The 27,942-nt window shown below is 38.0% G+C and overlaps 1 protein-coding gene across 1 annotated transcript in view; it reads right to left on the bottom strand.

Annotated features, from left to right (window-relative positions):
- stk32a (serine/threonine kinase 32A) overlaps positions 1-27,942 on the bottom strand; it is a 46,445-nt gene continuing 18,503 nt past the window's right edge. The window contains exons 5-11 of the mRNA XM_029519524.1: positions 17,839-17,876; positions 13,121-13,210; positions 12,032-12,135; positions 9,633-9,749; positions 7,515-7,640; positions 5,832-5,960; positions 1-69 (exon numbers count right to left, since the gene is read on the bottom strand). Of these exons, the coding sequence (XP_029375384.1) occupies positions 1-69; positions 5,832-5,960; positions 7,515-7,640; positions 9,633-9,749; positions 12,032-12,135; positions 13,121-13,210; positions 17,839-17,876 (673 nt within the window). The remainder of the gene's footprint in view (positions 70-5,831; positions 5,961-7,514; positions 7,641-9,632; positions 9,750-12,031; positions 12,136-13,120; positions 13,211-17,838; positions 17,877-27,942) is intronic.

Raw genomic sequence — 27,942 nt, 5'->3', positions numbered from 1 at the left:
TTACTTTTCTCTGTTGAAGACAATAAAGTCTCTCTGGACATTGTCAAGTCGCTGCTGCAATTGACCATTCTGGAAAAGAGACAAACACAGCAAACATTTAATTTGATTTGAATGTTAGCTAATAAAACAATCACTGGTGATACTTCTGGAAAAGCAGCTACAAAACCTACAATGGGGCCTACAATGAGTCATAATTATTCTCTGCTAGAGAATTGCAGTCATCAGAAACAATAAATGGACATGAAGTGTAGTATATGTTCTCTGTTCACATTATTTTGCTCATATAATTTTCTTCTCCTTTGATAAGATGACAAAGGAAGAATTTGATTTTAGAGTGCTAATGCTACCTGGTCTAGCTGCCACCTGTGCCATGTTCATTTGGCCCACTTAATAATGTGAGAACATCCATCTCTGTCATGCCAGGTTGTCCTCACACTACGGTGTTGACAGGTGGACAGGTGCTTTTACACTCTCCCAAGGAGACAGTGAACAGAGAGATAATAGAAAGACATCATTATTACAACACTGAACTCTGTGTGGGTGTGTGCAAGAGACAAAGTAGCAGAGGCACAAAAAACCACAACAGGGTTCTGCAACAAATGCGGAAATCTGTGTTGATCGGGAGACATTGAAAACAAAGTCCCAACAATAACATTCCGAAATATGTACAACCAGCCCCTACCTAAATGTTTTTGTAATATTAACCCCTTAACAAAAGCTTTAAGCTAAATATCTAATCATTCAATAGCTAAATATCATTACAAAATGTTGAAGGTGTGCTCAATCTTTTTAAAGGCAGGGAAGGCATGACCTCAAGTCCCACATACACATATCTTTCCCACAAAGTCCAGCATTCAAATTCACCCTCAAAACTACAAATTCCATCTCTCGGAAGTGTGTCGGTCACACAGGCCAGCACAGTGGCTCTGTACAGCTGCTGCCACAGTGGGGAAGCATCCACTGGCGGCCCGAAAACACATTAAATCAGAGCAAGTACATGGAGGAGACGGAGAAGAGGCAGAAGATGTACAGTGTGGCTTTTTTTTTTTTTTTGAACTTTGAATGCATGCAAGGGCGAGAGTATGTTGTTGGTGAAGAAATAAGATTTAGATCTGTGATTGGCACAAATGTTGACTGAAAATAAAAAACAGCTTCTTAGCCTGTCCCTGTCAGAGCAGTTTAGCAAATTTTTACGAAGAAAAATGGCAGACTCACATGAACACAGGAGGAAAGTAACTGCATAACAACGACACAGAACAAGGTGTGCTTGTCTCTGTGTAATGCAGACTGTATAAATGACAAAGAAGGAATGCGCTTACTCATTTGTCAAATCAGAGTGAAAGATGTGATACAAAAAAGACCCGATTCAGTTTTAATGACCTTTTTACTTGAGAAGATATGGCAGAATGTGATGATTAAAAAAACTTGTCATTTCAAGTGTGTCCCAACCTACATAATTCTAATACTATTCTATACACTTTAATTCCATTCCCTCTTCCCACTTCATGAATCTGTGGCTCCCTTCTTGTGCTTACTCAAGCTATGTGAGTCAACATAAACCATACCCTGAGTAAAAACAAACAAACAAAAAAACTGGAACATAACGGCTTGGCATTGTAACAGTGAAGATCTGGATGGATTGAGCACAGGCAATATATCACTTTTTATCATCTTCCGTGTAGTTATATTGGCTAGACAGGGTAGCTCCACCATATGCAAAACAAGTATTGTTAAAATGTGTCTTGAACCATCTGAAGTGGTTAAGTCTAAATAAATCATGCACCTGTTAAGGTGTCACTTTGCTTCCTTAGCTAAGACTCTGAACTCATTAATATTCAAGCAGATATCAGTTATGTCAGACAGTAATGTCACATATTGAACAGCCACTGAACTTTGCCAAGAATTTGTATCTCCACTTAGCACTGATATTTTATACTTTATAGGGCTCAATTGACTTTTCACCAAGCTTCCCAAACCGACATCCCCAACATAGGAATTCTGAAAAAATGTATACATATTACAATTTACTGTAACAAGAAAATAATCTTGCATCATTACTGTCTTATGCATGAAGGTACTTGTTAGGCAAACTATTATTGCTAATGCACTTCAGATGTCAAAAAATTCTTCCAATTTGAATTTGCTTGTGTGCTTGTCCTTGCCGAAGGAGGCCTCTGAGCCTATAGAGAACATTACTTAAACTGTAGACTGTTCACCACTTTTTTCCTTCTCCATCTCTCTCGCTCTCTATTCATTAGATGCCTTTAAAAGGACAGTTCAAAAGCTAATAGTTCCAACTGATCAATTAAGCTTTTCATTTAATGAGACAAACCTTCAGGGAGTGCTCTGCTGGATTCAAGCCCATCAGGGAAATTTCTAAAGTCTTCTCTGGGCTTACTGTGTTGTCTGAAGATGTGGCTGTTTTGTTTTCAATGCTGTGGCTAATACCTACTGTACTTGTAACAAGAATTATGTTACAATATGATCACATTTCTATTAGAAGATATGATGTAAACTAAATCTTTGCACATTTTGTGATTCCCAGACTATTGTTGACACTGATTACCTACAAGACATGTAAACCTCTGCTGCTGATTTTATAAGAGACATCAGGTGCATATTGTTGGCGATATGTGAAAATTTGTATTGTTATGTTTTTTTTCTTTACAAATTAATTTTTTCTGAAGAGCCCAGACACATTTTTTGTCATTGTCACATGTGAAAAATGATGTAGATCTATTCCTATGTGAGCTATAACTGACCTCCTCTGATTATATTCTTGTATACTGAGCTGAAGACTCAGTCCTCAATTTGAATTACAGTTTTCCTGCAGTTTGCTATGAATCACAGTTTTTGGTCTACGGTAATGGCATGGTTTCGATATCTTAATATAAAACTACTCACTAGAAAAGGCCATATATTGCGAAAATAATTCAAAGCAAGTACAGATTATAAATTGTAACACCATTCCAGAAAAAAACGAGCAATATCTAATAAAAAATAAACAGCAAACATTATTACAACCACCATAATTAGAAACTACTTAACTGTTACAAATAGGATATCAGAGAATAGCATAGATGTGGTGGAACCACAAAATGTATCATTAAAAAGGGAGCACTTATCTTACTTGCGCTTTATCTAAAATAGGCAATATCAAATAGAAAGTGTAGTATCTCTTTTTGCTTAGTTGCAAGCACACAAACATTAAAAGTTTCATCTTGGGGATAAATGCAAAGGATCAGGAAAATTGTTGCAAACCTGTCATATAACCTTTTCATATTTAAAATAAAACTTTAACTTTTTTAACTTTAGCGTTACCTTGGAAAAAAACAGGAATCGGTATCAAAGTCATATTTATTTACATTTAACTTGTATCTCATTCTCTGTGGATCATTTATACAACGCTGTAGGTTGCTGTAGGAATAAACTTTCCATGGTGCTGAAGCATCTCTCGCAACCATCACAATGATTGTAGTGCATCATTGAGTGAATTAATGTTGCAAAAACTGATTGATTGTGCTGTGGAATGGCGTTGTGAACACAACATTAACATGTAGCATCACCTTTTGAGCTTATATTCAGCACTTACTGCATAAAGAGAAATATCTGGACATGTGATTCTTGCCAGTTTCCATTATTCACTCCTGTTCATTATCATTATTCCCGTCTCTTCTTAGCTTTAATTTTGGTTTCCACCTAACTCTAATCTATATTATAAAAGAACAAATGCTAATCTAAGTATTCATTATCTACATTTTCTTGTGTTAATTTGTGTGAAATAATTCAAGTAGAATAGGTACACAAGCATGTGCGCACACACAAAAACCATCAGCACTTTCTCTCTGTTGTTTGTACTGAGAAGGGTGTGTATGTGCACATGCATACGACATTGTTCCATTTTATTTTATTCCCACAGTGCGAGTCTAGTTTTCTTCTTTATGCTATCAGTGATTTAATTGAGCTAATTCCATGCTACATTATGAGTGCAGCGGCAACAGGGAGGCAAAGGCTGAGAGAGATAAATAATGGAGCTAGAAAAATAAATGAGGTAGGGGACGCATTGGATGCGGTGGGAGGGAGATTGTGACATGCAGACTGCAAGAAGGAGTCTGAGGACACGAAGGGTGAAAGAAGGTTGTAGATTAAAATAAGGAGAAAAGAGAAATATGCAAAAAGAATATGTAGTGGTCTTAGGGCTAATGAGTAAGAAGCAGGCTGAGACAGCTTTCGTCATTTAATATTGATCTTGTATGCTTCAGAAATGCAGAAGATCATCTTCTTCTCCCTTTCTCTCTCTATCTCTGTCTCCTTCCTTTCTCTTTGTCTCCCTCATACGTACAGTGTCAGCCATTCACCGTCTTTATTTGACTGGGGGGGCAACTACATCATCTCAGGGATGATAGATGTTGTTTAGCTGCACAGTAAGATATAATTTATATATACAACACAAAGACAGGCTTCCACAAGTAGTTGCTAGCTTCTAATTTCTAATTGCAAGCTGGCAAGGTATGCGCCTTGAAAAAAAACCTTGAAAAAATGATAAGATTAGTGCCAAAGAGTGAGGGAAGGGCCAAACCCACTGACTGTTGTGGCACAGTTATTTAGGATAGCAACTAGACTCTACCAGCGCAACCAACTGCAGTACTGCTGAAGCACACAAGTGGCACAAAAACCATGATCCACTTGACTCCAGATAAAGAGTGAAATCTCACTATCTCAGTGACAAAGCCTAAAGATTTACATTTGGGCAGATGCCGTTAATTCAATATGGTGATTCCCTGTTGGACTGATCAATTGACTTCTCTCCTGTAAACACATTTCCTGTGATAAACAAGCCTGAGAACCTGTTTAAAGTTGCATTACTACAATCTCTCTTGTGACAGTAAAACTGGCAGGAAACCTGTATGGTTGAAAACTGGCTTCAGTTTTTAAAGAGGTAAAAGTGATTCAGCAAATCACTGTATCTCTCGTACACTGATATACTGTACAAGTGGAGAATGACAGAATGACTCAGGACAAGTAGTGAGGCATCTTACCACTGCCTATAGTTGGGTAAACTCTAGGCTAACATACAACAACTGTGACCCTTAACCAGCCATCCTTGGATTTCAGATGCAGGTAAACACAAATGAATTGAAGAATTAAGTTACAGTTTGCCTTGAAAATCAATCACTGGATGTGACCAAACATAAAATCCCTGCAGTTGGCTGTAGCTGCCTAACAGCTTTCAGCACCATAGTGTGTTCTTACATGTCTTACTTGATCAGGTGATCTAATTAACCTTTAAGTGTTTGTCTCTCTTTTCTAATAACACGCAAAGGGTAACAGCTCTTTTTTTTTTTTTTTTTATGGATGAAGTGAAAATATGGAAATGAAATTTAAAAAGGGTGACTTCATTCTTTGCCTTCCTCATACATAGCACGGCTGCAATATATTTATTCTGATGAGGATATGAGAGGAAGACACTCTGAAATGTGCCCTTGACATTCCAAATGACACTTTAAAAGACAAAGTAAGGAAATAAGTTATCACCTAACTAGGCCAAGAGCAACTTTCTTTAATGATTAATGATGAGTACTGAGAGGAAGAGACAACACCATAAAAGGGATGTGTCCCCTGGTAAGAACAGGATAAACTAACCTAGAATTGACTGAGATGTGTTTTCAACCTTTTTTGAGAAACACTGGTTGCATTATATTTAATCTAAAAATATTTGTTTGCTACTTCTTTCATGTTTTAGTTATCTCATTTTGGAGCAAGCATTTTTCATTCTTCTAGTGTAATGAGTTAGAATTATTGTGTTACTTGTTTCTAATGGAAAGCCTTACCTGTGGGGAACCATCAGATCCCTGGTCCTTGGTCTTTCTAGCAAGCCTTTTCTTTTTTTTATGAAGTGGCTTCGACTCCAGGATCATTTCCTCTAGCTCAAATGTAGGGTCACAGTTTAGCCTCCGCCTCTGTAGAGACACAGGGACACATTCAGGCTACAATTAAAAAAGATTCACTGAAACAAAAGCACTTAATTTAGACACTTTCATTAAATTTTATGTTGTGGTGACATTCATACATTAGTTGATTCATGTTTCTGTGTAAATGATGAAAATAATATGTTGTAAAAACATCTGCATTACATTAAATATTATTTCATTTAACATTCTTTACAATACAATGGATATGATAAAATGTGATGAAATACAGTGATGCCAAACACACTCTCACATAAGAGATCAAGGTACAAATGGCAGAAAGCCAATCAAGGTAAAGCAGAAATGCTGGTGTCTTCGAAAACAAAAGAAAGAGCTGATTTCTCCCATTATGTTAATGGTCTTTCAGGGACTAAACTATATACTATAACTAGATAGTGGCATTGTCAATTTCCTGTTGATTCTCTGTGTTTTTCTTGTGCTGTGCTAGCAGGACGACTTGGGATATCCACTGCTCTTCAGTCACAGACTACTGGGATTGGATAAACTCATTTAGTAATTTCTGCACCTACAACTGTGCATTTCTTCAACATTTGTACAAAGCGATGACAGTTATCATCCCCTTGCTGTTCTAATAAACAATACAGAATGGATTTCAGAGGCCCCGATCGTTGAGTCAGTATAAATGATCACCAATATTTCTATTGCTTTATTAGTCTTTTCTTTCATGTCTGTTTTCATAAGAATAGACTGGGTATGTGAAGGAATTTCAGATGTACAGTACCAGCGTGTCCAAAGTTTTGACTGGTAGTGTAGTTTGATTAAATTATTATGGCAACCTCTTATTCAGAGCTGTACAGTTACCAGCTTTGATGCACTGTACAGTTAATCAGTGCGGCCTCTTTAAGAACTGGACAATAGAGAGAGACCACATCATATCACTGTGTCTGCCAGCAGGTTTGAGAAATGGAGCCTGAGTACGGTACAATATGACAGCACTACGTCAACCCAGCTTGCTTTAATTATCCAGACCCTGCTTATAGACCTGCAGGCTTTCTTAGTTGTTTACTGTACCTAAGAAGCATGTTAATGCATAGTTGCTTTGCTTTGCCTTATTCTGAAACTGCCCCAAACTGAAACTGTCTGGGTGTCTAAAAAGTCAGTGGTGGGTCTAACTCAGTCCAACAGGGGGCAGTGTCTGTAGCTTTACAAGAAAAAAAAAAGTAGAATGTGATTTTTTTTATTTTTTTATTTTTTTAATTTTTTTTGGTTATATCCCCTTTTCCTGCATATTTGTCCCTTTAGAGGAATAAGTGCCATGGGAGTAGGTGTGGGGAATCAGCAGAAAGGGCTTTCAGAGATATCTGAACTCAAGCATCATTATAGCTTGCTTCTTTATATTATGTCAATTTTTGCAATTGAAAATGCTTTTTAAAGCATTTAACAGTGCTGTACATTTCTATCAGTTTAAAGGGGGTATAGAAAGTGGATAAGATAAAGTCTGGCATTGTCAGAGGGAAACTCTTGAGATGTGAGCAGGTTCCATGGTGAGCTTGGGCAATGCTAAGTTTATTTTTTCGTACTCACATTGGGAATAAAGCCTGGAGGAAGCTGTTTGCTGAGAACAGCGTCCCAGTTGACGTCTGACATGTAGTCTAGATCCTGTAGCTCTGCTAGACACGAAATGCGCTTCTGGACATCTATGCACAGCAACTGAGGGCGACAAAGGGGTTAGAATAAAATAATTGTCCACGGGGAAGCATGGCAGTAAAGTTAAAGGTAGTGTCCTGCTGAGACAAGAGCACATGTTCGCCCTAAGGATGTGTATGAAAATGAGGATACGGGGACAAAGAGGTTGAAGGTGGAAAGGGACAAAGGAAATACAGAAGCACAGGGAGGAGATAGAATGAGAGGTAAAGAAACGACATCTACAAAAACAGTGATGAGGAGAAATCAGCAGGTTGTGAAGTGTGAAAGAAGAATGAAAATTATACTGAGCATAGAATTCTCCTCTTACAGTCAGACTTTCTTTACATCTCTCTGGCACACACACACACATACACACACACACACACGCAAGTGGAATGCCAATGAAGGACAAGGAGTCTGAGCACGAAGCAATGCAACAGTTTGACTGCAGTGGATTGCTGCCGAGACAAAACCTAAATGCTACAGCAACAGCGTTTCTGTTAGCTTTGCAAGTGCTTTAATCATGATGTAAGAACAGACTCCCATTAGTTAATTATGCATAAATTGTTTGGATTTAAGAATAGGCTAATTACATTTAAAGGAAAAATGCATCCAAAGAATTGCAAGGAAGGAATGATATGAGTAATCTTAATTTTGCTACTCTGTGTTTCTGTGTTGTTGTACAGTTGGCAAGGTCATGGTGATTTTTTTTAATTTTTAATATTTTTTTTTTTTTTACTCATGGATTTGTAGAGTTTCTAACAGTTGCACTGTGAGCCACCAACAATACCAGTCCCTGCTCTTCAAAACTTGATCATTTCCATTCTAAAGCTGCTGTGGCTAATACACGAATATCATAAACAAATAAAGCACTTGTAAACAAACAAAATAGGACTGCAATTGACCCCCTCATTTATATTCTATAAATGTGCCATATTTGCGCAAATTAATAGCTGGTGTCAGTTATGGATAATTGTCTTCCCAAAGGAAATAAAGAATTCAAACACATGAAGTTGAATCTGAAGTAGAAAGTGGTCTATCAATAAAGAAGCTTAATTTACAAACATCGGAAAAAGCCCTCGATCATCCATTGCATATTTACAACAGTGTGTATGTTGCTCACTGTTTCAATTTTGCCATAAGGTATCAATATGAGAAGTTGGCAAGTGCATAAATAACTTCATTACATTCTGCAGGGGCAGTGGACCTAGTTCATGTTGCCCAAGGTGACACACTCACCCACCCACATTTGAAAGAGATGTAACATTTTGAGTGAATAACAAATCATTTTCAGTCCTCAATGTTAGTAATTGTTAGTATTGGATCGAGTGAACATGATTTCACTGAACAGTGAAAATGTTCATTTCAAAGGATTGACCAGTGACTGTCAGCATCTGCCACAATGCCTTCTCATAGGGAAAAACAAAAAAATCTAAAACACTGCCAAAGTAGGCAAAATCTATAGATACACAAACTATTTGTTCACAAGTTCTAGTGCCAAACAAGAAAGAGAAGAGAAGCAGAATGAGGTTAATTATGAGGCTAGTTAAAATTAATAATAATAAAAAGTTAATAAAACCAAGATGTTTTTATAATCAAGAAACCTTATCAAAGTTTTGTTGGTTTGTTTGTGCAGATAGAAGAATTATGTCGGTAAATACATGGGCCACATATTTGCATTCCCTTTGGCACAATATATGCTCAGTTCCTTAGCTGAAATATACAACATAACTGTCAGGTTTTACTTCCACATCTGGACCAATTCTGGCACATGCAGAAAATCATCCAGGCTGTCAGCCAAATTGGGAAAGCAGCTTCACTTGTTCCAGATGTGGAAGTAGATGGTTTCAAGCAGAGAAATAAATCATATATTGACCTGCAAGCTTTCCAGCTCAACGTTTTATTCAAATGACACATTCTAAGAAGTTTAGAAATAATCACTCTTAGGTGGAATGTGATAAAATTCGTGTAGGGAACAGTATTATGTCAAATGTGACAGTATATTTTCTCATTTACCTTTCTGAGAAGAGACTTCATTTCCAAAGACCAGCCAGCTGGGTAGCTGGGGTGGACCTTGTGGAAGGTCTGAAGGATCTCATTAGCTGGTGTGCTGGATCTCATCACATACGGTCTCTATGGAAAGGAGAGGAAATGAGACAATATGTTACAGACAGCTTGTATTCGTAGTCATGCACTGCCCGGAGGCATTGTCTGATAAAGTATGTACCTTTTTAAAGTTTGTTCTTAAGCTCGATCTACTACTTTCTCTAATTTCTTCTTTTGTCATGCTCACCCTCTCTGAACCGACTGCTTGCACTGATGGGGACAAATAACAGGAAACAAATAATAAGGAACAAATCTCAAAATAAAACCTCCACACAAACTGCCATTTGGTGTGCGAAGGCTTTGTGAGTGGGCAGAAAACAAGGCAAAGCCTGTAGTGAGTTCTTTACATTAGTCCTTGGACACCCTCTTTGTTTGGTCTAGGTCAAAGAGACTCCTTCCACCTGCAGTGAAGGATGATAGCTGGATCAGACTAGTTAGAGAAACAGCTTGGACTAACACTTTAAACGTGATTTCTGTCATGTCAGATGATTCAGAGCGAAAATAAACAGGAAAGATGAAAGAGGAATGGGAGTGACATAAATTCCAGGTAGATGTCTACCCATTACTTGGTAATATTACAGGTGATTAAACTCAAATGTTGAATAACGGATAAACTGGCTCATATTTTTACGTTCCTTTGTACATTTTGAATATGCTCTTTCTTCTCCTCCCTGGGGATTGGAGAAATTTTGTCTAATAGGAAGTGGAAATTTATGACAGTGATTGATTTAATGGTTGTTGAAAGATGCTGAGTTGCTTGGATTCTGTCGGCATCTCAAAAGAGAAGCATGCTCAAGAGGAGAAGAGTTAAATCATCTGAAAGAGATTCAGCCCTGGACTCAACCGTTATGACTGTCCTGGGGGGCGTGGTTAGACTGACAGGCACACATGGAGGATCAGAAAAGAGGCAGACAGGACCAGTAAAAACTTTATGGATTTTTTCGATGGTCCACCGGCCCACCCATGGACCATTGGGATTTTTCCTATTGTGCCTGAGGGCCAGTCTGAGCCTGTCTGAAAGTGAGGCATGAATCAAGTGAGAAGTGGTTGGACCTTAAGAGAGAGACAGGATGAAGGTTGAGAAGGGATCAAAAGGTGCCTAGAGCTGGATAATGGGGAGCTGGCTCTCTATTCAAGCAGTCAAAATGTTCTGCACATCCAACAGGCCAGTTCTTAATGCCCCAAGAGTGATTAATTCTTTATAGGCAGTCTTGAAATGTGGTAGTCAGAGAGAAATGTAGGGGGAAAAAATTGAAGAAGACAGAGAGATGAAGTGAAAAAGAATTTGGTTAAGATTATGGAGGTAGGGAGAGAGAGCAGTGAAAACACATCTGTGAGAGGTATTATTGAAAAGCTTCCCAAAAAATGCAGAGTGGGGCAAGAGAGGGAAATGGGAATAGTTTTCATTATGTAACTTAAAGCAATTTGTGGAAATGATTTGAGGTTGTACTTGAAAAATCAAAAGACAGTTGTGGGGAAAAGATATGAGATAATGAGATGATGTAGGTAACTTATTGGACAGACAATATACAAAATTGTGTAAAGGAAGGTTTTGAGGTATAAAAAAACCTGATAGAGGACTAAAGATATTCGAGTCAGAGAGCTGTTGGTGTCAATTGATTTTAGAAAGCATATTGCAGAAGCAATAAGATAAAATAACTCTCACTAGCGCTGTGGAGATGGCTGTGAAAGGATAGCGCTTAAGTGTTCGTGAATAATTTCAGTGACACTTCATGACAGCTCTTGATCAGTTTGTGGTGTTCGGGGTCCTTGTCAGTGTAGAAAGAGGATACTATTACTTATCTAGTCATTATTGTGAAATATGAGAGGAAAATTCTGCAGCCGCAGCTCTTAGTCCACAATGAACCTACTGTTTTATGGTCCAAGGCTGAGCATGATGGAGTGAGGAGATTGAGTAAAAATATAATGTCCTGTGATTATTTCCATGACATCAGAATTACACTCCTCTAGATAGGCCAAGCAAATAATTAAATAATATTTTAAAATATCAATTCCAATTATAGGGCTCTCAAAATATCTTTGATTTTGTTTTTTCACTCTCTTGCTGCAATTAACCTCACACTGTGACTAAACATTTAAAAATCATCTACAGTAAGGCCAGTTTTAAATGATAAAATTCAATTATAGCATCACCCTTCCTTCTGTTCTGTGGAGGCTGGAGACTGTATGTCTCTGTTGCTTCTGACAGGACTTTTATAGCACACTCCCGTAGGTGTCATATGCATTATTCACTGCAGTAAAGTGTGCCAGGCCATGCTGAATTGAATAGAGATGTGTGTGTATTTTACCTGTCCTCTTAGTAGCTCATAGGCCGTGATGCCCAACGACCACCAGTCAACAGAGAAGGAGTAGCCAGGATGGGACCCCTCATAGCTCTGAAAAAGCTCAGGAGCTGTTAGATAGAATAAATAGCTTACTTTAGATTGTTAATTTAGTTGACTTTTTGTAATTCAGATATCTGCCACATGGGGTAGTTGCACTCTCAAAGTGAAGTCCCTAATGATTTTTTTGCATTATTTATATTGTTTTATTTATGTTGTTTTATTCTGCGTAATTTTTGTTGGACTTTCAATTCTGAGATGTAAGAAAGAAAGTGAAACTGAAAGAAAAAATAGGTGCCATTTAGCGATCATGTCATAGTTATGGAATAATAATAATAATAATATAATTATTATCAGCCTTTAAATAAAAAGTGTCTGACAGACACCGATTCTTCTTCGTGGCCGCTGTGCTCATCCTTCTTGCCAAAGACTTAAAAATGCAGTTTATTTACTGAGTGAGCAGGTTTTTTTTCTCTAAAGTAGCCATGAATTATCCACTACACCACAGAGTATTCACCTGAAATCTAGTCACGCACAAAATAAACACCAAGACCCATCTTGAGCACACACAGATAAATGCATGTCATTCACTTCCTCCTGAAATCCTGTTAGTTCCTATCTGATCTGAGGTGAAGCTGTATCGATCTAATCACCACTATACATCATAGTCATGACGAGGACAACTGCTTAGCTGTGCTGAAAATGGTAAAAACTGCTCACAGATTTTGTGCCCTGCCATCAAAATCCAGTTAATACGCCTCAGGATTATATGACACACACTTTTATAATATTTGTACCAGATAATGTTTCATAGTCATTCAGTTCCTTAAGTCTTTAATTTTCACAGTTTACCTTACAACCAGGTAGTAACTGTTTATTAATCGAGGTGTTTCCACTTAAGCCTCTCAGTCCATCTTTATTGAACAAATGAAATACTTAAGCTGTCTGGGCTGTGTTTTTTTATTTTTTATTTTCCTCAAGCAGTTTTTCAGTTAAAGGTGATAGTTTCAAATTGCTTTCTTAGACCTCTGAGTTAAGAGCTCCATATTTTCTTACCCATGTATGGCTTGGTCCCAGCGATGGACGTTGCTTTCAGGTCGTCTTTTACTATGGCTGCAATGTTGAAGTCTGTTAGGTGGACATGCCCTGTAGAACAAAGAGCTTGTCACAGTGTTCTTTTTAATGCACAGTACACAATGATAATCCAGGGACCTATCAGGCCACAGACGTCTGTTTATGGCACCAGTATGGTGTTCAAACGTAGTTTCTGCTTTTCCATTTGTATTAAATTTAACCACAGCTTGAAGATAGCAGGTTTTCTACACTGTATGCTGCTTAGGTGAGTATTAGATATGCAAAAAATGAGGATCAAAGGAACAATAATTCAGTACACAACCTTACAAAATAATCCTTTTTTCACATGCTCACATATTTAAATTATCAAAATGTACCAGCCAACCTTGTACGTAATCAATGGAAGATGTAGATTCTGATCATTGGACAGAGGTGAAGGGACAAACTCTGTTTTTCAAAGTCAAACCTCTGAACTGTATCTCACTGTGCTGCAAGATGGCCCAGAGCCTTCGCCATGCACACTGAGCACACACTAATGAGCTGAATCTGCATGTGTGTGTGTGAGAGAAAGCGAAAAACAGAGCAGAGGACTTTTTGCCGCAGAGTGATTGTCCAGTTGAGTGGATCACTCGAGTTACCTCACAAATACAGAGTAAAACCTCCCACTCAAAAGCTGCACAAGCTACACAAACGGGTAACTGTATATGAATATGAAGAAGGCAGGAACAAAGAGAATTTATTAGCATGGAAATACTGAGACATGAAGATAACAAAGCTGTCCACTTCTTTTCAAACGACAGACTACAGGCAGGAATTTAACACTGTACCAGTGAAAAGAAACTGATAACTATTATAATAATAATAATGGGCTGCTGGGCAGTATCTTAAATAACCAATTTAAAACCAATTCAACATCAACAGTAGCAGTTGTGGTCCATTGCTTCGTCAGTTCAAAAAACTGTTGCCTTGTGTGCTTCCAGACCCACAGTGTTTACTTTGTTACTATTAATTGTTGTATAGAAATTTTTATGTGACAGAAATTCTTTATAGAATTTAGATTGTTGATTTTTGTGTAATAAAAATCTTGGGCACCACACTGATGGATATGGAATAGTGGCAAAAAGAGTATGTTTCTGACTGTTTTTATTTTAAAGGACCAGTTTGCATTGTCTGATTGGAAGGAGGTATCAGCTTTTGTGATTTAATATGTAAAAGTTATTGCTCATAGCAAGCCTTTGTAGCTCAAAAATGACTTTTCTTCTTGTTTCACTTATTAAATGTCAGAGACTAACTGAATGATCTGCTGTTGCAATGATTTTGACCCGGTTGTTTTCTTTTAAGCCTTAATTACAGTTCCTCATTGCTTTTCATGCTTTGGATCCTTCCGAGCTGCAATCGCAATTTCTGTTAGATGGCCATTTCGCTTTTCTCTGCTTTTGCAATAGATGAAGGAAATAAAAATCTAATTTGATACTCAAATAGCACATGTAGTTCAGAACAGTTTTCTTCTGTTGATTTTAGAAAAGTCTCTTGCCCAGTGGGTGAGATTAACCCTTGTTAGTCAGCAGCCAAAGAGTGTTGACACGCGGTGGTTGAAGAATGATGCAGCATGTTTCCTGCTGCTTTAGTTATCTAATGAGTTTTACTGAGATTACCTCCACAACTGCCGTGGTTTAATCCTTATTGTAGGTTATGTCACTGCTATGGTGTTGCATATCTATTTCATTTTTCATTTCTCCTGGATGTGACAGCCTCACCACTGATAACTACATAACACATTCTGCATTACACATATCAGCTCACCAAAAGTGCGTTACATATAGAATACTCTGTAATGTAAAAATCACAGCACTTTTATCACACATTATTCCCTGACAGAAGCTCTGCACACTGCAGACCAAAGGCTACTCACAAGTAAAAGTTTAATACATTTTTGGTTTGATTGTTTAGTATCAGTTTAAAATCAACAAACTCACTACATATATTTTATATCAGGCTGTTTATTGGGATTATCACCACGCCATTCTCTAATTACTAAACTGAAGCCAACAAACCAACTAACAAAACCAGTTCTTAGTATATGTATCTTATTCTGTTTTATAATCCAGGATCCTGAATGACCATTCTCAAACACTCAAGACAGACAATGTCCTAATTAGGGCACATTTCAAGCATCTACAATAACTATCATGGCATTTAAATATCGTATATTTAACCTCCCTTATTTCTGCTTATGATCTAATCAGTTAAATTCATGAATGAATTATTAAGTCAATATGCCCATGACCACTGGCCTAAATTACGCCAGTGTTCCTGGGAAAGTGAACAGGGTTGATGTGCACGTGTGCAAGAACATACACCAAACTCTAATATCTCTATCATGGCTTTTGACACTAAGACAATGGCAAAGAAATAGAAACACCACAATGACAATATAATAAAACTAACAACATCATTAATTATACATTACCAATGTCAGTTTAGCTTATAAGTTCCTAGAGGGTCTGATTAAAGAGTTTGAGAGTTGCTTTGTTTGTTTGTTGGGGCAGTGTAGGCTTTCATAGGTAGTGTGTGTGTGTGAATTGCAGTTACCCTCATGGATCTTCTAACAGCATCCCAGGGCACCGTTTAACACAGCGTCATCACATGTACATTGTTTTACTCTAACTGTAAAAGCTCCCAAAGGAACACAGCCCAATTGAAGCTCGCAACATTGACGGAAAATAGCCCGGTGGCTCTTGTCTGATACCTCATATGTTCTTTTAGACTTCAGTGCAGATGTACAGAGTGCAAGAGGACAAGTGAAGTACTTATTGAGTTTGAAAGGGCACACACACAAAAAAATACAGGTGAATGTGCATTGTCCTGTGGAAATCAGTCTGAGGATTTGAGGATAATGAAGGTGCCGCTCTCTGTCTCCTCATCCAATCTGTTTGTTCGCTTCTCTTTCATCTTACTTCTTCCCATATCATTCCTTTTCTCTATCAGAGTGACTGTTCTTTCTTTGACGAACCTTTCTTTCCAAAAATGTTTGCTCATCACTTTCCTCTTACTTGTCTTATGCCTGTGGCTGTCCCTGTTTGTCTCACTCTTTCTGTCTCTCACCCCTCCCCTTTCCTCTATCTTTGCCTTCAGTTTGTAGTGACAGCAGGGCTGCCATCCCACATTCCCCTTGAGCTCCCTCGAGCAGATGCCTGGTGCCCTCTGAAATCTCAGGACTTTTGTGGCTCTGTGTGAGTCTGCGTCTTATGTGTGTACACCATATGGCAAAAAAATATAAAGAAACTTTAACTGTCACGTTCTTTTTCATAGTTTGGATTAGGCAGAAAATCTTAAAGCTATAGTATGAACAGTGTGTCATTCATTGACTTAACACACAATGTCCAATTAACAATATAATCTTATCACCATATGAGTAACAGTTGCGTTTGAATTGAGCCTCCTGCCCAAGATTATAATAATTCATTAAATTGTATGCATGCTTTATAAGACTGGCAAAATATCTTTCAAATTGTTCATTTGAATAATCAATTCTCCTTTAGTATTAATGATGTCTGCACAATCTGTCACAATTAATTCACTTGAACTGTTGATGTTTATGACATTTTTACTGCATAACTCAACAAATCACCATGCATATGATTACAAATGTTTCATCATAAGTACAAACTTGTTTGCCTGTTCTCTCATTAAAGCATTCAGCAATGGGAGTTCTGCTTCTGATGAATGAAAATAATTGTATGTTCCTCTAGCAGAAAGCTTCCATCCTGGTTAATATGGTATTGCCAGACTGCAAACCCCATACAGACAACACCAGCTCTCCGATGTCTATGTGATAACGTGGTTAGAATCTTTTGGAAAGCCTTCATAAAAGCATTTTACCTGTGGTTTGGTCTTATGAGTATAATGTACTATATCTTCATGTCTATTTGGAAATGTGTGTATGTTTCTCTGTATAATATCAAGCATTTTAATATTCTTTTTGATTAACACACTGATGAAGGAATTTACAGCCTCTCTTAATGTTGCCTTGATTTACAATCAATCTACTCCATCTGATGCACACATACATTACTGTACGCGCGTGTGCACACACACACACAGATAATAAGATAATAGGCAGAGACAGCGGTGTGTGTGTATGTTTGTGTGTATTTGTGTGAAGACTTAATCATTTAGATTCAGAGCATGATTTTTTCACCTTACAGCAAAGAGGAAACATGATGAATAACACCTTGTCCTCTCCACTCCAATCACATCACTACTCCTTCATTTTGTCCAATAGTTCAGGGTACACAGAAGAGCACAATGTAAGTGTCATATCTGTTCAACCAACATGGACTGACATTGTGGACAAAAAAATGAGAATGAGCTTGTGCTTCTGAAAAGTGTATGAAGCATTTTATGACTTTGCGCTATGAGGCCTACCCAGGCAATGACTATGAAAGATGCCTCTGAGCATTGTGACTCCTTTGATCTGTGCTGTAGCTATCTCAGAGGTTGGAGGTTTGGTGAAATCCTTAGTCAGTAGTAATGAGGATTCAACTTTGTAACACTGAGTCAAATTGGGTCATTGTGTTAAAATCAACTAAAGTAAATAAAATGTACAATTAATGTATATGTGTGCAGTTGCATTTTGAATTGCAATGCATCACTTCCACATGAATTAATTAATAATAAATGTGGCAAAGGGGTCTTACCGTGCTCATCTAGCAGGATGTTATCAGGTTTGATATCTCTGCAAGGGAAAACAAACCAGACAGTAGGATTAGCATGTGTTTATGTGCCAGGAAGCAATATTTTAATTTCTTTTGGGTATAAATATTTTAACATGCTAATTCACAGTGTTGTTTGGAGAACAAGCTGAAGTGGGATTTGCAGAGTTTGTAACATTGGAGAATTATTTCGATAATATAATGAAATGAAATGTGCAGAGACTATGATGAGTCAAGTTTATAGTAACTATCCTAGTTGATAGTCTTTCCCAAACTTGAGGTTCTCCAAACTTCAGCAACTTAATCTGTTTTTAGGTGTACAGTATGAACTTTAATATTGTCATTAATGTCATTAATTAAGCCAAGTTTTGTTCATATTTAACTTTTACATTAGAGTGACCCCATCAGACCAGTCATCGTAATTACTTAAGACCTGTGGTGTCAGACTGAGCTAATTGAATCTAGTTACCATAGTCTCACACATCTCATAGTCCACATCTCATATTTGGTCCCATGAGTTGCACTGACCCTCTTCTGATTCAAATTCATATATCTAAAAAATAATTGACTTTGTTAGTTCAGTCTTTAGTGATAAGCCTTTAGTAATAAGGACATTTGGCTTGTGTTTCTGCATTGCGTTCAGCGTGGGTGGTACTGCTCCTGATGACGTTCAGGCCTTTGTAGGTGGCACCTACCTCTTTGGCTGCCTTAACAGAGAGGTTACATTTCTCATATGAATTACCTTGTTCATCTTCTACTCACTCTAAACAATCCACCTTTTCTGCTGTAAACTGTAAGTTTTCACTGGGTGACTAGACAGTGGGCTGACTCACCAAAGTGGTGAATCATTTTTGCCTCAGTGTATGGCAAAAATGGACATGTAATACCTCAGATAGAAACTTTAAAATGGCTTTGTGTTGCACCAGGGGCACCAGGTGTGTGACAACAACAAATGAATAACCAATACATTTGAGGCAGAAGAAGGAACAGCAGGTTAAGCAGTGGGAATAGCTGAGACACTTGAGAAGAGGAACAGGTGTAATATAACTCTCTTCCCATTGCTTCAGCTGGTTTCTCATTTTCTGCTGTTTTCTATTTTTCTTCAGTTTTTAAGCTGATATTTGTTTCTCTTCAACTATCCTTCTTTCTTTTCTTTGGTGCTTCATCAATCTAAATGGCATCCACATGGATCCAGTAACTTCGCCTTTCACTGATCGCTGGGTCTGTATTTGGGGAAAAAAATAAAAAGCTTAATAAAAGATATATTAGATCTGTTTGTGAGACTTAAAAAGTTTAAGCTAGAGACACTTCAAGAGGAAAAGATGACATATAAAGTAAAGTATGCAGACACAATTCCGCTTGTTGGGTACAGGAAATACTTTTAAACATTTATGTGTGTTGGCAACAAACGCAACAAATCACCACCTCTGTTCCTCCTCTCTCTCCCTCTAATCACAGTTCTTATCACAGCCTAAACATAAGAGTAAAGTAAATTTAGTCTTTTCAAACTGTTTTATTTGCATATCAACCAGGGAAGTGAGAGCCAATCACAAGTGCTCCAGAAGCATATGGAGACACAGTTTACTTCCAAGAGTGCAGTAACGTACTAAGAGCTGTCTTCTTGTGATCACGTTGCAAAGGTGGATGTTAATCCCAGATATGAACGGGACCTTTGACCATGACTGTTTACCCATAGAGACACACTTTTGGACAGTGTCAGAGTCTTCTATGATGTGTGCTTTTTGTTATTTTCATCTAAAAAAGTGGATTTTGTGGTTCTGTGGTTTCAGACTAAAACTAAAAGAGTGAAGGGTACAGAGTGTTCTCTCTGTTCTCCTCTCTGGAACATGTCCTCACAGCTTTGAAAATGCTTTAAACTGGAGAGGCGATATCCAATATTCAGTGTCTTTCTCAAATTTCCAATTTGTGCTTAATGATCATTGAATTTTCACAATCTGAAATTTGCTCAATTTCACCAAATTAAGACATTTGAAATTCTACTCTTTGTGTGTGCATTAGCATTGAGGAACACAATGGTATTATTTGGTGTTCTCTGTTGGTGGGGTCTTGCATTATAGATTTTTGACTGGAAACTCGATGCAACTCGATGCAGAAAGTGAAATCCAGGGTTAACAAATGGATTGCTCTGAAGTAAAAATGCGTAATTCTCTTGATGTTGCTGTGTTTTGACAAATCACAACAGTATGGAGACCGTAGAACTGACAGCTTACCCATTGTCTTCTCAGTGTAAGACTGTCTAATCCAATTAGGGCTACTGCCCTGTAGGAGCCCTGTGGCATTTAGCAAATCAAAGCCCATGCCAACCTGTGTTTTGTGTGCGTGTGTTTTTTCTGGCACACTCATGGAGTTGAGGACAACCTGTAGCATGGAGCTCAACTCTATGGTGCTTTGGTGGATCAAGTGTTGGAGGCTCAGGTGGGGATTTGAAAGGTCGACCATGTACGCCTTAATTAGCTGACATTTGCCTCAAAGGCTGGCACTAAGGGGGAAAGCAGGGGCATGTGTGACTGGTGAAAAAGCAGGCTGTAAGTGAGAACTAGGAAGCTGCTTTTATAGCTAAAGGCCACATTGCCATTGTGAAGCCACAGCTAAAGAATGGGCCGAGACAATGGGCTCAGGAGATAAAGCAATGCAGCAGGCCTCATTAGGAGGTGATATGTGGTAAACACCAAACTGTTGACGTAGAGGTGATGATGAGATGACCCTGTCTGACTTGTTCTTCTGACAGAGGGCATGAAAGATTCACTCAACACCTTACTTTAGCTTTCTTCAGTGAGTAGAGGGTGTGTTTGTGTGCAATTCATGTTGACTGGACCTGTAATTTATCCTGTAATGGTCAGTTTGGTAGCAATACTTTTTTCTGTTAAAATATCTGCAGTTGAAATTAATAGTTTGGACTGGGATCAGAATAAATTCATAGGTGAAGTAACAGTGATTACATTAATACTGAGTCATAAAACTGGGTTTTTTTATTTGTGCTTTTTGATTGAGTTGTGAGTGGCATCTTTGAGTAACAGAAAACAACTCGACAACATTGATATCTCAAGGATCACGATAATGCTCAACACTCAACAGAATCACAATCAATGTTTACCCTGTTTTCAGAAAAACCTGATTCAGTGGAAATGTGGCAAAAAGAGAGAGCAAAACAAACTGTACTACTGCACTTAACGTCTTACCCTTCACCATATTCAGACAATCACCAAACTTGTAATCCTTGGTCATCCTCGCTCATTCTCGACTACGTCATTTCTAGTACATAAAATTGTTGCTCTTTAAGCCACAAATTTCCAAAATTGATTTCAAGATTTCTTTTTTTTCCCTTTCAGGAATAACAAGAAAAGATGCATTATGATAATCAAAAGCAATTTACATATGAATAGACAGCTGTGTATGAATCCCTTGAGCAATGAGAAGAGGAAAGAGACACTTAGACAGGGAGGAAAATATAAAGCTAGAAAAAATTAACCAGGAGAGGGTGAAAACTTAAGGGGTGGAATGTGAAAAATAGTTGGAGAAGCATTGACCAAACTGAGAGGGAAGCAGTGAACTGTGTTATTGAGTGTGAGAGAGAGTCATGGGAATGAAATGGAGGAAAGACAGATAAGGAAGAATGACAGTTTTAGAGAAAACAGACTGTGTTGTGCTATTCTATGTGAATAAACTGAGAAAATGAAATGGAGTGATGCTTAAGCCAAAAAAGAAAGGGGATGATATATTGAGAGTCATGGGGACATTATGAGGGAGAGACAGAGTACAAAGAGCAAATTGAGCAAAATGGGTAGAAGGGACAATTCAAAGGGGGAATAATGGAGATGAGAAAAATGTGGGACTCTTCTGAGTGAGGACAGAAATGGAGGGTCATGAGAGCTTTGTGCAAGCTGATCCCCTCTGCTTTTCTCTCGGTTGACTGGCCCTACAAGCTATTAGCAGGATCTAATGGCCTCATTACAGCCAGCTATCAGAGGCAGAGGTGTAACTGAACCCTGCACCTGCTCATATGATACCACACTGTCACCGGAGCAGGCCAACACACCTGAGAGCAGAGGCTTACACAAACACACACAGGCCATGAAACCACACAACCACACACACACATCATTCAGAGAGCTTATGGAAGCCTATGTGAGCACAAACACATCTGTAAGATGGAAGCACCATTTCCTTCCATTAGTGTGAACTCTGAGCAACTAAGAACAGCCCGTTCTGTTGACAGTGCTAGATAATTTATCACATTTAACAATAAAAACATATAATAAAACTTTCTGTATAACATACAAACACTGTTCGTGCCCCAGAGAAAGGAGCGCATTCAGTTCCCTGTTTACCAAGTTGCATTTAGGGTCTGTCTTTTTTAATAATGGTGCTAATGTTATACCGGGATTTTTGTTTGTAGCATATTTGAGAGATTACGTTTTTCACCTACTTAACTAAATAAAAAGTTGTCAAATCTCTGCATGAGCAACTGCAGGAGAAGATATTAGTGAAATCTTGAGTTTAAAAAATTATGGTTCTCGATGGTATGGCATTTAATCTGTCCACTATGTCCTCAGTTCTTCAAATAATTGTTTAGTCTTTGACATGTAAAACTGCATCATATCGCAAATTGTCTGCTCTCTGGCTTTGGCGAAAAAGAAATGGATTGTTCTGCGCCAAATAGAATCTTTATTTTTGTGATTTCCAATCTTTCATTTCAAAATTCAGTAACATTGTAGCTGCTACAGTGTTACTGATTTTCCGGACATAGATTGCCGGCTCTTTAATCAGAGGCTCTTTCATGCCTCTGCAGCTTTAGCCCTCTTCTCTGCTCCAGTATTTTTGACCCTCTCCGTCAAAAAGGAGAGTGGAGCAAATCTGGAAGCCCCCAGCAGAGTACACAGTTAGTGCATAGACATACACAGAAACAGTGTTAGAATCCCTCAGTTCTAAATACCTACGTCTACCAGGCACCAAAGAGCACGTCAGACAACCGCTGTCTTTTAATGTGAACTAGAAGCCCAGCTACACCCAAAGAGACTAAGAGCTCCCTCCCAGTAAGTTTAATGTTTCCCAAAACCACCGGGTTATACTACACACTTGAAAAAAGGAGGGATCAGGGGAACAGTATTCATGTGGTTATAGTCTCCAACCTCACTGTTAAATGCACCTAAGTCCTGTCAGTCTTAAAAAAAAAAAAAAGAAAAGAAGAAGAAGAAAAAAAAAACAACTGATAAATGTGAGATGTTATTTACCTCTAGGTGTGTGTGTGTGTGTGTGTGTGTGTGTGTCTGTCTGTGCCTGTTGCCATTATAAATATTCTGTGTTTCTGTATAAGGCAGTAGCAGCTCTTGAGCTGAGAGATGTTCATTCCTTATTTATTGATACATACTGAGTGTGACTTTTTGACAAAGTAAAGCCTGACAAGTCTCCCGTCTAATTTGGAGCTGATTTCTTGGAGATGGAGAGTCCCAAGCAGACTCTGAAAGCAGTCAGTCGGCACTAAAAACTCGACACATCAGAAACATTAAGGGAGTGTTAACAAAAAATGTCAGCTCTCTCCCCCCACTCCCCCTGGTTCTTTGACTCTGCATCTCTGCCTTTATCTCAGGCGTTCTTTCCCCCAGTCTGCCTCTCTGACTGCTTGATCATGCTACCTTCTGCCAAAATCTCTCTCCTCCCTTCTACAGGCAGGCACGTGAGTTAGATACACAAGCAGGCAATTAGTAATCCTTTTGGAGCAGACTTGCTGGTAAACAATCTATCATGTTCAGAGCACAACCCTCCTCCCGTCGGTTGATCTGCTGCTGCTATGAGAGATTTTCGATGATGATAATGCTGAATTCCCCATTTTGGGCTGGAAATCAGAGAACTGGCACCAGCTGCCACCTTAATCTGCACTTATAAAGTATGAGCGTATAATTTCTCCCACCCGCTCTCTGCTTCCTCATGCTTCTTCTATTTCTACTTCTGCTAGGAAATAAAACATGAACATACTCCATGAATAAAGGATACTTTAGTTGAAGACATGACAAACGCCCGCTGTTTCGAGGAGCTGAAGGAGGAAGAGTAACGACTTTGTCTTCCTCCATTCATCTGCTGCAATATATAGTTATAGTATTAATTTTAAGAATCATCCATGAGAAGACACAATGAGATTGTTCTATCAGCTTCAATTAACCAGATTGGTGAATTAAGACCATATTCATGTTTGCCAGCTTGGCTAAAGACCTCAGTAGGCACAGAGGATGAAGGAGTAAATAAATTATTTGAAGCAGAGATGCGGCTCCCTTAGTGAAAAATTCAGACTTGAACAACCGAAGACTAATAAATGAGGACCAGGAAGACAAAAGCATGGGGAAGAAATAAAAGTACAGTAGGTAGAAAAACTTGCACAAGAATGAAAAAGGGGGGAGCAATATAGAATGTGAGAGAGAGAGAGGCAGAGCATAAGTGATGGGGAAAAAGAGAACAGAAAATCCTCCTTGGCTGAAATGGGCTTACTGCTGCAACAGCTGGATCTCTGCATGTTTTAAACAGGGATCTGAATAAATAGACTGCACAATTTCCACACACTTTTGGTGTTAGTCCATCTCTAAATAATTTCTGAAATTACCTTTTTTTGGGGGGCGGGCATTCAAGCCCATTAGTTTCAACTGAAAATATTTACCAAATGTAGATTCACCTCAGTATTGGGGCAAACCGGGAGGTTGTAGTCAATGTATGTATTTTCAGCCATGAATTATCATGCATTTGGAGTTGCAGTTGGTATTTACAGCAGCTGGATGATGTATTTGGAACTGAGTCAAAATAAACTACAATGGTGATGATCATAAAAAAACCAAAACATAATCTATGCAAACAATGCTCATTAATATGGTATTGGTCCTCTAATGGCATTTGTTGACAAGATGTAAATTATGCAACAAAAAATCTCCAGTGCAATTATGGGTGATTCCACAGCCACATAAAAGAGCCAAAATGAAATCACTGCCTTTCAGCATATTGTTGTACATACTGTTGGTACCACTATCAAAACAGGAACTAAACAAGCAACCAATACAAAGCACATTGGGGTCCTACTAAAACCTGTGTAGTGTATACGAGAATGCACCACAATTATGGTTTACAGTATAAACCTCCAAATTCACTGAGCCATGTCTGTAGAATCACAGTCCACTGCTGTCAGTTTGATAAGAGCCCTACATTTAGTCCCTCATCTACTTTACTGGGCAGTATATTCCCTAATGACATACTGGACCATATTGACTTGTTAAGGGGGTCTGCTGGCACACAGCATGGACGTTTTTCCATCACGAGGATTCCAGGAGGCACTAAAATGCACCTGAGAATTCAGCCAGAAATAATAGGTGTTGATGTCAAAGAGGCTCTGGTGAAGTAATTGTACACACAATCCTCTGCAGCCACAAAACGCACACACACACCTTCTCCTGTTGCACACTTCCATTTATCTTTCCATTTGTTTGGAGAGACATTCAAGTCTCTGAAGATGTCATGTAATTGAGGCTCATTCTGATGTAAGTAATTCAAACTCCCCATAGAATTTTGATTTAAAAAAACTAACCTACCCCAAATTAGGTTGAGCCAGATGTGAAACTTGTGAGCTTGATTTTTTTTTTTTTTTTTTTTTTTTCCCCCTGTCTCTACCCCACAAAAAAATCTTCTATTGAGTTTATGGTCTCTAGAGTCTCTAAATTGAGGTTTTGTTTGTTCGTTCATTCATTCATTAATTCATTCATTCATCTTCCACTGCTTATCCATTTCCGCATTGCAGGAGGTCTTGTTCAGGAGAATATTCATTCAATTTTCTAAATCATGACCCAATTTAGACAACAATTCAGACAACCTGGCCACATCTAAATTGCTTTAGGCTTCAAAAAGGCCACACAGCAACAGCAAATATGTGATGTAGAAAATGTAACTGAGATCTCAGACAATGGATTTTGATATAATAGCCACTTGTAGTAACTACAGCATTATTAAACTGTTTCTGGCTTAGACGCACACAAGGTTTAGGTTAAGGAAAGAGGACGACATCACTTGAGCAATTTCAGACACAATGAGTTTATTGTCATTCAACCAAAGTCTGAATCTTTCTCAAATTTATAAGTTAAGTTTACACCTGTCATTCAGCACTGTCACCTCCTTGTTTAGAAAATCCCTCTTCTGGTAATGGCTTCATTCATATTTCATGGGAAATCTGAAAAAATTGCTCAATGCTTTAAACTAAATCTGTGGGAGAATGAAACTGAGGAAATTACAGAAAGCTTACCCAAACGGATCTATCCCATTAGTAATTGCCTGTCAGTGATTAGCAGCCACATTTCAGGTGATGTCTCTTTTAGTTTTATCCTCAAATAAATAACTTTAAATAATCTGATCATGTCGTCACTCATTGGTGTCCAATACATCATTCCCAATCGAAATTATATAGGAAACAAAAAAAGAGCCATATTTAAATAAAATGAAAATCTAATTTCACTTTTTGATGATCCTGGTTTATAACTTCACCATTAATATCAATAGACAACAAACATTATCAACAACATTTACAACAACAACACTTTTTAGGTTATATGTAAAATAGATTTCAACTTAATAACAAGAAAAAAAGTAAATTTAATTCCGCCTTGCATCATACTTGGAGTCCTGTATGTCCCATGATGACACCACACTCTCTTGTCTTTTCTTCAAGCTCTATCAAGATGAGCCAAACTCATGTTGTTAACCCCTCTAGATCCCCTGAGATTGTTCAGATTTGCTGTACAGAGACATGGCTCATTATTGAAAATAATTGGCTATACTAAACTCAGAGATGCATGTTTTTGTCAGGGTGCTATTGTGCCCAGTAGTACATAACTATCCAAACACAGCTGTTTCTGCTCTATTAATTTTGGTGAATCAAAATTTCTGTGCATCTAAATAGAACCCATATATGCTCCACAGACTTCTTGCCATTTATTTAACATAGCAAATGCAGCCTTCCTTGGAGGAAAAATATTAGTTCCTTTGCTATTTACTGTCTTTCACTGCTGATTTTTATGCTGATCATTTTATTTAATATTTTATTGTAATATCATAAATATATTATGGGAATCCCTCATATTTTCATTTGCTGCCTCATCCCTCACATGAAACCGACCAGTTAGTTGAAGGTGTCATTGCTCTCACCATGGGAAGCTCTGTTTGATTACTCATTGACAACAGATCAAAGTGTTAAGTTCATTTAGTTTCCAATACAGTGTGCTTTACTGCAATGCAAAGTACATTTTTAGGGCTGTTGGTGGTAATGCCTTAATCACAAAGATTAAAAGCCTGCGATCAACCACAATTAAGTCAAAATAATTACAAGCTTGTGTAACATGGAATTTAAATACTTTTCATATTTGAGGCAAATTATATTTCTGAAGTATACATTGTGTTCCACCAGGCTAATTACACTTATTCTGATTTGAAATAGATGTAAAAGGCAAGTTCACAAAGTCATTTACTGGAGTAGCTAATGTTTAACTTTGTGTGATTGGTTTGTCATGTTCTCTACTTGCACGGAATGTAATTTGTTCTCAGGATTCTCTTTTATAGGAAACACTTATGTCACTGAGATGTCTTGAATAAATCAAGCTTATCTTAACTAACATGGACGCCTCTCCATTATCTTGAACCAAACAACTGGCAACTGTATTCTGCCAGTCATGATCAAACTAAAGAACATAATTACCCTATCCACATGTTGTATGTGATTTAATGTCATTATCATCATTACTACTGTCATTATCATCAAGATCCTGTAAGACCAACTGAAGGGGAATTGGTACATCCTGCATATACACACACATACACACACACGTCCACACACACATTCTCAAGATTTAAGTACACTCGCTGCACCAAAGTCAGCACGTCTACATCTGAGGAAGGAAATTATAAATTCAATTTCCATGGAAATGGGCTGAGAGTTACTTTAAGCTCCTCTCTCTATTTGAAGCTAATGAATGCAGATTGAAAAGATGTTGATTCCATCTAAACAAACGCCCCAACACCTGCACATCAAGTGGCAAGTCTGTCCTCTCC

This window comes from Echeneis naucrates, chromosome 14 (assembly GCF_900963305.1).
Source record: "Echeneis naucrates chromosome 14, fEcheNa1.1, whole genome shotgun sequence".
In the NCBI taxonomy this organism is placed as follows: domain Eukaryota; kingdom Metazoa; phylum Chordata; class Actinopteri; order Carangiformes; family Echeneidae; genus Echeneis; species Echeneis naucrates.
This window is presented reverse-complemented; position numbering and strand designations above follow the sequence as displayed.